Genomic DNA, 11,105 nt, shown 5'->3' with positions numbered 1-11,105 from the left:
GTACCATTAACTACTCAATATCAATATTTTTAACAAAGCTAACTTACAAGACAAGCGAATGCATTAGCGTTGCTGTGACAGGTGGCCTTTAGGCTATAGAGGATGCAAGAGCGAAGCCCTGGTAGGAAACCCTCCTTGAAATTTCTGCACCAGCTTAGCGTAACGACATGTATTTCAGATCGGTATGCATAGACCTACTTCACTGTTGAACCATTAGGAAGCATTGTTTTGTGTTTGAAAGCATAAGGGAGTACTCAACCCGACGAATGTTTAATAATTTTTCGTCATTTTCCTCACTCAGATACGAGAAAATTTCTTGGATCATTTGATAGCACATTACTGACATCAACGATGCTATGGTTCGGACACAACGTATAATAAAAACGAAATTTCGCCTTCACTACAATTAACTTTATTCCCCTTAAATACGCCGTGGGTGTATTACATAAGGGGGGGGGGTTAATATGTTCAACAAACAAATACGTTAACATCGTCTACATTGTTAACAATCCACCTGTCTCAGCTAAAGGAATGTTCCTACGATGTCCAAAGTACAGTCCGCAAGTGTAAATTGATTTGGTGTTGAGTCGACAAAGAGCAGCAATGAGACTGCTTAGAATATAGGTAGACGCTGAGAGTGAAAGAAATAACCTTTATTTATGTAGCCGCAGAATGGTGGGGGGCACCCCGCCTAGATGGCGGCCAGAAGCCCTCGAGCTCTGACGGCATCTTCGGCCTGCTGGACGGCCATAAGTTGGTCTTCGGGGGCCGAGGTGAGCCGCACGGTCTCCCACTGCTTCCGACCCTTAATTTTTCGGCCCTGTCGGGGCGCCCGCGGGCAGGCCCAGCTAATGTGATCCAGGTCCGCTCTTTCTTGACAAAATTTACATTTGGCCGAATATTGTTCTGGATCATAAGTCACCGGATTTGGATAACGTATTGGTTTGAAGGAGGCGCCATGCCACCGCCTGCTGCTTATTAAGGGATGAATGCGCGGGAGGAAAACGCACCCTCCCCAATCTGTAATGGTTAGTTATCTCCCTGTAGCCAACCGTCCGGTCCCCTGCAAGCCCCAGCCGCGGCGCCCCGGTGGCTCGGCTTGCGAGTCCTCGAGCCACGGTGTCGGCCGCCTCGTTGCCGGGGAGGGAGGAGTGCGCAGGCGCATAGATCATATGGACAACCCGCTGACCGCGGGAATTTGCCAGGATTCGTTGTGTTTCCGGCGAAATGCGCCTTTTTGCGTAATATAATATTGCGGCTTTAGAATCGCTATGGTTCCCTGCAATGGTCAGGCGGCGCAGCGATCGGCTCAGCCGTCAGCGCCACCGTGTCAGTTGCGCGAAACACCGAGGCGGCCACTGCTACGGAGGTATGCTTTTGCGGTGCTCGTTTGAAACCTGTCGGACGTTCTAAATTGTGGTTTTAAGGCAATCGGAAACATCGAGGCCCATTTTGGACCACCGACGCTTGAGAAAGGACGTCAGATTTACGACTACAACCATGTATATCGTGTCAAAGAAGTAAACATCACGGACATCACAGCGAGGTGCTTAAGTTAAATTATGGTGACAGGCTTCTAGACGAACAATGTGTCGATCACGGCTCGACTTATTACCTTCCTTTAGCGTTTCCTTAAAGGGAAGCTAGAGTCTGTCGAATTCAATAAGACGCTCATATACGAATGCAGGAACCTTATAAACCATGTAGGTAAAATTTGGGTTTTTTTTTCAATTAGGAGCGACGTAATCGTCGGTTGAAATTGCGCTGTAGCTCCGCCCCCCGTCGAATGCCGCGCGCTGCTGCTGACGCTGACGATGCGAGCGGAGACCGGAAACCGCGGTGTTGTGACGTCAACTCTAGTGTTTCGTTCCTTCGCAGCGTCCGCGACCGTGCCTGACCGCGCTTGTTTCTGCGTGCGTGCCATCGCAATCTGCTTCGATCGACCTTGCATTCCTTTGTTGGTGCGTCTGCGTGTATGTAGAGTGGTAGTCAACGTGTGTGGTAATCAACGTGAGTGGTAGTCAACGTGGTAGTCAACAGATGGACACTACACGTACTGGATGAACCGGGAAGCTTTTCACGCGTTTAAACCGTCTTTGTAGATTGCCGACAGCTTTGGACAGCGCACAAATGCCGACGATCGCATCCCCGCTTACGTTCCACGAGGAGGCATGCAGGAACACAACACTACAGTTGTTTGACCGGAAACGAGCTCACTAGATCGGCGAAAGATCGGCGAGATCACTAGATCGCTTTGAAAAAAAAAACATACTCACCAAAGAGCATTTCCAACACGAGGAGATCCCAAGACTTTGCTTTCGTTCGCGTCGAAAGCACTGCTCGCACCAACATCGTTTGCTTCTTCGAGAGGCCGGCTCTTCGCAATCGGCTCGTACATGTAGGGAGTAACGCCGAACTCCCCAGAAAAACGCAGTCTCTCTAAATTTTTCATTACCGTCTCAGAAAAACAGCACCAAACTACCTGGCACCGCGCTTCATGTGTAGCGGCAGCGGGCGGTTACTAGAGTTGACGTCACGAGGCGCCCGACCAATCACAGGCGGAAACGAGACGCGCGAGCTGGGCGTGTCCGCTGCTGCACTTTTCGTCGAAATAAAATATATTTGCGCTTTCTTTCGATACGACATTCGAATTCGGAGGGTTGAAAACCATTATGTACAGATGTTCACTCATTTTTTCTGGAAAACCTTTCAGCTTCCCTTTAAGCTACCAGTGTAAACGCAGTGTCCGATTAAAAGCATTGAAGAGTGCGGCGTCACCCAACATAGAAGGCCGGTTGTCGGCGCTGCGCGTGGTGGTGTCCTCGAAGCAGTAGCCGCGGGTGCGGGTCATGCGTCGCAGGGTGATGGGCTGCCGCCCAAAGCTGCGGGCGTCGCTGTCGGCCAGCGAAGACAGACTGCTCGTTGAGATCCGAGAGAGACGGCTGCTGGACGACAGATGACGCGGGTATGATGCACGCGTCGGGCTGCGCAGAGGGCTGCAAGCGCCAGAAGGCAGATGTATGTGTGATTTGATGCAAATAAATTCGCTCCATCAAAATGTGACACAATTCATTGGCACCGGAGTATTGTATAGCCATTCGGTTAGGCACTCGGAAGTCGAATTCAGCGTTCGACGGGACTAAAATGAGCAACGCGCGCGAGAATAGCGAAACTTGTCCAAGCAGAAACCCGGACAGTTGCGTTCTGTCCTCTGATTCTCAACTTTGGCTATTCAGTCGCTAAGGACACGCTGGTAAAGCGTCGTGGAAATGGCACTCGAGGTGATGTAAAAGTAATTGTAGCGAAGAAACAACTCGCAAAGAATATTTATCGCGTAATCAGTAAGCAATAAGTGCAACAGAAGCAATTTGAAGTACAAAACAATTATCGCCGTCGTTTTCTCTGTTAACCAGAACAATGGCACGAGGCCCGATTACATAAAATCCATACGTGCATGAATTTAAATGCTAAAGTTGCGCGGTTTTTTGTGAAGTATACTTAGAGCAGGTTAGTGACACGACTCCGCAAGCAAACGTAATTTTCATCGTTTCATTATTCTCCTTGGTTGATGGCTTGATGAGCATGTAAGCAGTTTCCTACAGCTGTGTCTATGTGAGTTCAGCGTACCTCTGCTCTTCCAGCAGCATTCACGCATAACCTGATATCTTTGGAGATGCTGGCACTTCAGAATGTCACATCTGATCCAAACGTGCTGTAGAAGTCCCATCCAAAGTGGCGATGATACACGTGAATGTGGGACTACATGTACAGGCTGTTTCACGCAACTTGAACGAACGATTTTAAAGAAGTGGTTAACCGCAGCTGAATGAAACCATTGGCATATGGCTTGGCGTCTTGGGGCACACCTTAGAGTATCTTTTATATTCCACTTAATTTGTTAATGAACTTATATGTCCGATGCAAACATTTTAATATTCGCTTGAAGGCAAAGTGCGTTTCGTAGCGTTGTGGGGTGGGGGGGGGGGGATTCAGAAACGGCCGATCCATTTTTTTTTTGTCGCAACGTACATGCTGCATGGTGATTTTCCTCGGCATTTAAAGAAATGCCGCGAAATATGAAACCAAACCACGTGACTGCGCTCATGCACTATCGTATCGCAGCGCTCTCAACCGCGCCTCGTGCGAAAGAACCCTGCGCGCGGACCGGGGCGAAGTGACCGGCTCCGGCTCTATCCTGGCGGACAACTTTCTTCGGCTATGGAGGCGAAGCGCGCGCAAGTGAGAGCGCTTCTGAAAACGGTCCCGGGTTTTAATCCACGTCAGTTTAGGGTGTGGAAGAGAAAACATAAACACCTTATTAGCAAAAGGTAAATGAGACAGAACACACCACTGAGCGTAAAGGCTTACTTAGTTTGCGGCCTTTCCCTTACGCGTCTCGGGAAACGCGAAACCGTCGCACGTGGAAGCTGCGTTGATTCAGCGTCTGTTCCGAGCAACCAAAAGCACTCTCGAATGCTGCCGAACTACTTGGCGCAGTAACACATGTGCAGCAGCCACGCGCTCGTAGCTTTCCCTTCATAGCCACAGAAAGTTTCCCGTCAGTATAGGTAACGGCTTCACACTGCGTCAGCATTTTTGGCGGTGGCACACAGAAAGGAAGCGCCGTCGTCCCTTATAAGCGATGGGCTCCACGCACGGTTGAGAGCGCTGCAGTACGATAACGCATGAACGCAGTCACGTGGTTTGATTTCATATTTAGCGGGCTTTCTTTAAACTCCCAAAGAAATCGACACGCAACATGTAACGTTGCCACGAAAAGTTGGATCGGTCGTTCCTGAATCCCTTCTACAACGCAACGAAACGCACTTGGTCATAAAGTGAATATTTTGAAGATTGCACAATTAATCTTAGTTAATTAACTAATCAAGCAGGATATAAAAAACATTAAGGTGCGCCACGTTACGGTAAACCATATCGTGTTTTTCTATTCCAGCTGCAGCCGACGTTTGCTGTGACTACCACATCTTTTAAATCCTTGGTTCAAGTTACGTGGAAGAACCTTTATATATGGGTGTGGGCCGGGCTCTTTATGTTACTGTTAATTCCAAGAACTCCGCGCGAGACAACGATCACAAGTGCTGGTGGGTGCTTCATTGGCTGTTTCACATTCAATGTGGAACCATCTACAGCCTACTCTTTATTGTTTTTATTACAGAGGCTGCGAACACGCTAACTTTATGCTCCTAACTTCCTACATCGGGAGACGAGTAGACATCATAGTGGGAAGTCACCGCCACACTGTCGAATAGAAGCTGAAAAATCACAGGTATCGGTTCCGGCGACAAATCTTCAATGATGCTTACCACTCGTGTTTCATTGTGACAACTAGGGCATTCAGGTCGTTCGCAAGCGAAGCGTCGCCATATGTATTAACTGGCCGTCATCATGCGCGCAGTCGCCTAAGGTGTGGTTACGTGAGCCACTCGTGAGCCAATACTCCGGGCAAGTCCTGTATTTCTAGCCATTGTTTTTAGGCAGCGTTCCGCACATTTTCTTTGACAACTTGAATCGCTGGGAACGTCATTCCTTAAGCATGCACAAACCTGATCAGAGTGAAGCGGGTATCGCCGAAGTCGACGGAGGGTTCGCATCGGGGTGTCGTCGCCGAGCCGGATGCCTTGAGAATAGTGGACAGGCTCTTCTTCTTCGATAGTTTTGGTCCCATCTCTTCCAGATGCGCTAACGCCTTCGGCTGCGAAGACACCAGACACGCGACACATGCAGAGCACTGATTACGTGGTCAAGCACGTTGCTTAATGCCACTCACCACTTCTTCAGGAAGGTGCTTCGGATCGAACTCCAGCGCTGCTTCCTTGGTGCCTGTGTCGAAGGATACGACGGATTGCTTCCGCCGAGGAGTTTGCACGCTCGTTCCAGAAGTACGCGGAGCGTTGCGAATCGATACACTACTTATTATAGGAACGTGCTGAAGATGCTGATCTATTAATGGCCTTATACTCGTCGCGGACTTATGCACTTGATCGACAGAAGTCCTCGAAGAACTGGCAGGGTTCGCCGGTTCATTCGATTGCGCAGCCTCAAGCTCCTTTTCATCTTCTCGCACCGCTGTGCTTTCAAGCGCTTTCGCGATTTCATGCGGATGCGGCAGTTTATCCGTGTCATTGGTATGAAGTTTGCAACGCGATTCTTCCTCGGGCGTAAGTTTCTCAGTCTGCGTCTCCTTGCCGTCGGGGTACGCATTGGCAGGTTGCTTACGTTCCTTAGCGCTGCCCTTAGCTGCCGGGGAGTGTATACTTTGGTCGTGCCTGGCGGGAGATTTGGACTTGTGGCTCGAGTTTCGGGGGACGCTACCGTCGCTGCTGCCAGTTTTCCGTCGCACAGCTCCCCTCTCGAACTCGGTTGCGGTCGATGCCGACAATTTACTAGAGTCTGACTGCGAAGACACCTGCTTGTGCTCAACGCCTTCTTCGGGCAAGCTGTGACGGGTTTTGTCAGATGCTCTAACGCTAGGCTGCGCTGTTTCTTTTGCAAGGGTGGGAGCAGCTTGATTATCATCTTCACTGTGCGGTTTCTCGTTATTCTCAGTCGGAACGGCTCCAGAAGGTATCATTACCGGCTGTTGATCTACTTTGACGGAAGACTCAGGACCTGAACGTTCGCTCTGTGTCTGTCCTTCATGCTTCGGCGTACTTTGAGATTCTCGCGAATTTTCACATATGGATGCTCTGCTCTTGGGGTGCGAAGACTGGCGGCGAGATGAGGGCGTCGAGCCTTTGCTTTTCTTCCGAAACCTGTTGCCTTTCTTGCTGGCAGCACTTTTATCTTTGTTTGAATGCGATTCAGGGTGCACTTCCTTGTTGAGCGATTCGACACCACGCGACCCTTTTCTTTCGCTTTTGAAGTTGTCCTGTGTAGCGATGGTGTCGGTAACCACGGCCATCTGTTCGTTTGCCTCACGACGTTCCTTGCGAGTTTCCTCGAAACCTTGCTTCTCATCGCTTTTATCAGCCACGCTTTCAACTTTTTGGTCGCCGCCGACTTGAACGTCCTGCTTGGTGGTCACCAGACCGCCAGGCTGCAGCTTCTTCCCGCATACCGACGTGCGCCCACCCGTGGCACTCTTTTGGCCAACTCGTTTGGTCGGGCCAACGGAGCTACACTCTTGTGACACCGAGGCCTCACGCGTGCTGGGAACGGGGGTATTTTGGTCGTTACCGACTTTCTCGGCCTTGGCCGTAACGGGATCTCCGTTCTGCAGCTTCTTCCCTTGTGTCAGCGTGTCAGCACCCCTGACTCTCTTTTCGCGAGTAGTTGGTTTGGCCGGACGAACACAGCTCAGCTCGCGCGGCGCTGAGGCAGCGTGCGTGTCCAGAACCGGTGTAGCGACAGCCGCGGTAGCGGAGGCTGCGAGATTTGAACCTGATGACTTGGTAATAGCCACGGGTGGACCGTGATTGTCAGTTGCGCGCACTGTACTCGTAATGGTAGTGGAAGGGTCCTTGGTGGAGACATCGGGGCGAGGCTCGACCACTGGTGCTTTAGAAGCGCCAGGGTCTGTCTGAGCGGAAAGGGTGACCAACGTCGCTCCAACGTACGGCGCACGGTACTGCGCAGACGTCCCGCCGCGGCCTACAGCAGAAGCACCATCTGTCGCCGCCAATTTGTCGGTGTCGGGCTCGGCTTCGTTTTCTACTACGTGTCGTTTGGCGTCAGCCGGGGACGTTCGGGCGGCGGCGGGCTGGTCGTGCGCGTGGACGCTATCTTCGTCGGCCAGCCTGGGCTGCGTTTCCGAGAAACGCCTGCTAAATATGCCAGCAATGACGCTGAGGCTGCGAAGCACCTTCGAGCGTTTTCTGCTTTTAGTGACCAGATTGGAGGCTCCGCTCCTCTTGCTGGTCGGGTGACTACTGGAGAAGCTCCGCCCGAACAGCCTGTTCAAGTTACGGCTCCGTGTGCCCGGCTCTTGCGTCTTGCTGAAACTGCTCTGCAATATCGACTGCGACACCCTGCGTAAGTTGGCTCTGCTCTGGTCTGGATTCGTCGCTGAGGCGCCAACCCGATAGGGTGCCTCCAGCTTGCGCTGCTCATCCAGCGACACTTACTTCTCGACGACGAACGGCGTCATCGGGCTGAAAGCACCTAAACACGGAGAAGAGGAAGCCTGTCATCTATTTCATTGTGGTTACGTTTGTAGGTTTTAGGATTAGGACTTGGTAAAATAATGTCAATGCGGATGTTTTATTGTTCTTGTGGGGTAACTCCTCAAATAAAATGATAAAATATTGCGATGTGGTCTTCATGATTACGATACATCTATTAATTTCTGAAGTGAAAAGAAGGCGTGGCATGTTTTCATCTGAAGTGACAAAGACGCGTGATTTCACACCTCAGATAATGTTTACGTCCGCAGAGTACAGTCCTAAAATGCGAAAGGGAGGCACAAGGTTAGTGCATTGCATAAGCAAATAAGCTTAGCTAAAAAAATCTTCGCGTGCTACTCCTTCTGCTTTATCTTGTTTCGCAGTTTCATTATTTCAAGGTACACATTTCGGAAATTTTTGCTCGCTGTGCTGGTATAAGGCCGTCATAGCTGGGAACCAGTGCCAACCGACATTGTTCAGAGAATTGGCTCGGACTCCAATTGACTCGTCAAAATGCCACTGTAAGAAGTGCCACTTTTAGATACTTCGCTCTTGAACCCTAGCAACATAGCAGAGAACTTCCGGCAAACACTGCGATGGCAAGCAGAACACTCAAGTAAGCGCTGAAATACCAGTTAGGAAGGTAGACATACGAATTAAGTCCTCTACTCAGGTTTTATTAAGTACTCTACTTAATTAAGTACTCTACTGCAGGTTTTATTGTAAATGAATGTGTTCGTCATAATCACCAAAAGCTTACGCTCGCATTCCAAGAGGTTCATGTTCATGACACCCACTGAGTTCGCGACGCTTCAATGATGGCGCATGTGGTTAGTTCAATTACTAGAACTATATAAAACTGGGCGAGATAAATCTCAGAAAGAAATGCATCCGGCTACATCATTGTTCCTACTAACGGTGCACATATAGCTTCAATGGTATGGCGAGAGGCAATGTGTAATCCTGCAAAAAAAAGAAAGTTGAAAGTGTGACCATCACCTTCTTCATCAAGATTAACTCGAACGAGTGTCCGAAGCGCCTGAGGCGCTCCACTTGTCGAAGCCTGATTTCCGGTGCCCGCCGACAAGTTGCCATCTTGAGCTGCAGTGGCCTCGTCCGGCCTTGCTCCGCCTTCAGCTGTAGCGTGCTCGGCGGTTGAATCGACGACTGCCGTCTTTCCTGAAGCTGTTATCAGCGCCTTCACTTGCTCCTGCATTGGGACCGGCGATGGTATGAAAGTGGAGCTGAGAATGTAGCATGAAGGGCATTATCCTGAAGGATCAATCAATCAATCAATCAATCAATCAATCAATCAATCAATCAATCAATCAATCAATCAATCAATCAATCAATCAATCAATCAATCAATCAATCAATCAATCAATCAATTAATCAATCAATCGATGATAATGTGATAATGATGGTGATTATAATGATGATGATAAATTTGTGTTTTGCGGCCCAAGCGCCAACTCTGGACAAAGAGTCAGGCTAGTGTTACTGAATTTACAGTGTAGTGCTGAATTAGGAAGAGTGCTGAATAATGGAAGAGAGAATAGTCTAGAGAAATTCGAAATCCCACAAGTAACGCCGGAAGAAGTAAAGGAAGCCTTGGGAGCTATGCAAAGGGGGAAGGCAGCTGGGGAGGATCAGGTAACAGCAGATTTGTTAAAGGACGGTGGGAAGATTGTTCTAGAAAAACTGGCCACCCTGTATACACAATGCCTCATGACCTCGAGCGTACCGTAATCTTGGAAGAACGCTAACATAATCCTAATCCATAAGAAAGGGAAGAATTATAGACCGATCAGCTTACTGTCCGTTGCCTACAAAGTATTTACTAAGGTAATCGCAAATAGAATCAGGAACACCTTAGACTTCCGTCAACCAAAGGACCAGGCCGGATTCCGTAAAGGCTACTCAACAATAGATAGTATTCACACTATCAATCAGGTGATAGAGAAATGTGCGGAATATAACCAACCATTATATATAGCTTTCATTGATTACGAGAAAGCGTTTGATTCAGTAGAAACCTCAGCAGTCATGGAGGCATTGCGGAATCAGGGTGTAGACGAGCCGTATGTAAAAATACTGAAAGATATCTATAGCGGCTCCACAGCCACCATAGTCCTCCATAAAGAAAGCAACAAAATCCTAATAAAGAAAGGCGTCAGGCAGGGAGATACGATCTCTCCAATGCTATTCACAGCGTGTTTACAGGAGGTATTCAGAGACCTGGATTGGGAAAAATTGGGAATAAAAGTTAATGGAGAATATCTTAGTAACTTGCGATTCGCTGATGATATTGCCTTGCTTAGTAACTCAGGGGACCAACTGCAATGCATGCTCACTGACCTGGACAGGCAAAGCAGAAGGGTGGGACTAAAAATTATTCTGCAGAAAACTAAAGTAATGTTTAACAGTCTCGAGGGAACAGCAGTTTACAATAGGTAGCGAGGCACTGGAAGTGGTAAGGGAATACATCTACTTAGTACAAGTAGTGACTGCTGATCCGGATCATGAGAGTGAAATAATCAGAAGAATAAGAATGGGCTGGGGTGCGTTTGGCAGGTATTCTCAGATCACGAACAGCAGGTTGCCATTATCCCTCAAGAGAAAAGTGTATAACAGCTGTGTCTTACCAGTACTCACGTACGGGGCAGAAACCTGGAGGCTTACGAAAAGGGTTCTACTTAAATTGAGGACGACGCAACGAGCTATGGAAAGAAGAATGATAGCTATAACCTATCAGTCGACTCGAGCCCGTAAATTTACCCTCGCCTGGTGCATTAATGCGATGCGCCTTCCTAGCGCATTACTGCTGTTTACATGAATGTGATGCGCTAGAAATGCGATGCGATGCGACACTGGCGCATTCATGTCAACGCGGCTATAGTGTCCTACCTCTCTTTTATATATGAAAAACACAAAGAATTAGTTTCAAGCAACAAACTTTCTGAACCGCTATTGGGAACTTGG

General features: G+C 48.9%; 1 protein-coding gene across 1 annotated transcript; it reads right to left on the bottom strand.

Moving 5' to 3' along the window:
• Positions 1-691: 691 nt before the first annotated feature.
• LOC129386165 (uncharacterized) lies at positions 692-8,120 on the bottom strand. Its single transcript, XM_072286888.1, has 4 exons — positions 5,789-8,120; positions 5,565-5,713; positions 2,779-2,996; positions 692-873 (listed from the first exon to the last, which is right to left on the bottom strand). The coding sequence occupies exons 1-4, from the start codon at positions 6,920-6,922 to the stop codon at positions 692-694; spliced, it is 1,683 nt and encodes a 560-aa protein (XP_072142989.1). The 5' UTR covers positions 6,923-8,120.
• Positions 8,121-11,105: the final 2,985 nt, after the last annotated feature.

The sequence above is a fragment of the Dermacentor andersoni genome, chromosome 3, assembly GCF_023375885.2.
Source record: "Dermacentor andersoni chromosome 3, qqDerAnde1_hic_scaffold, whole genome shotgun sequence".
In the NCBI taxonomy this organism is placed as follows: Eukaryota; Metazoa; Arthropoda; class Arachnida; order Ixodida; family Ixodidae; genus Dermacentor; species Dermacentor andersoni.
This window is presented reverse-complemented; position numbering and strand designations above follow the sequence as displayed.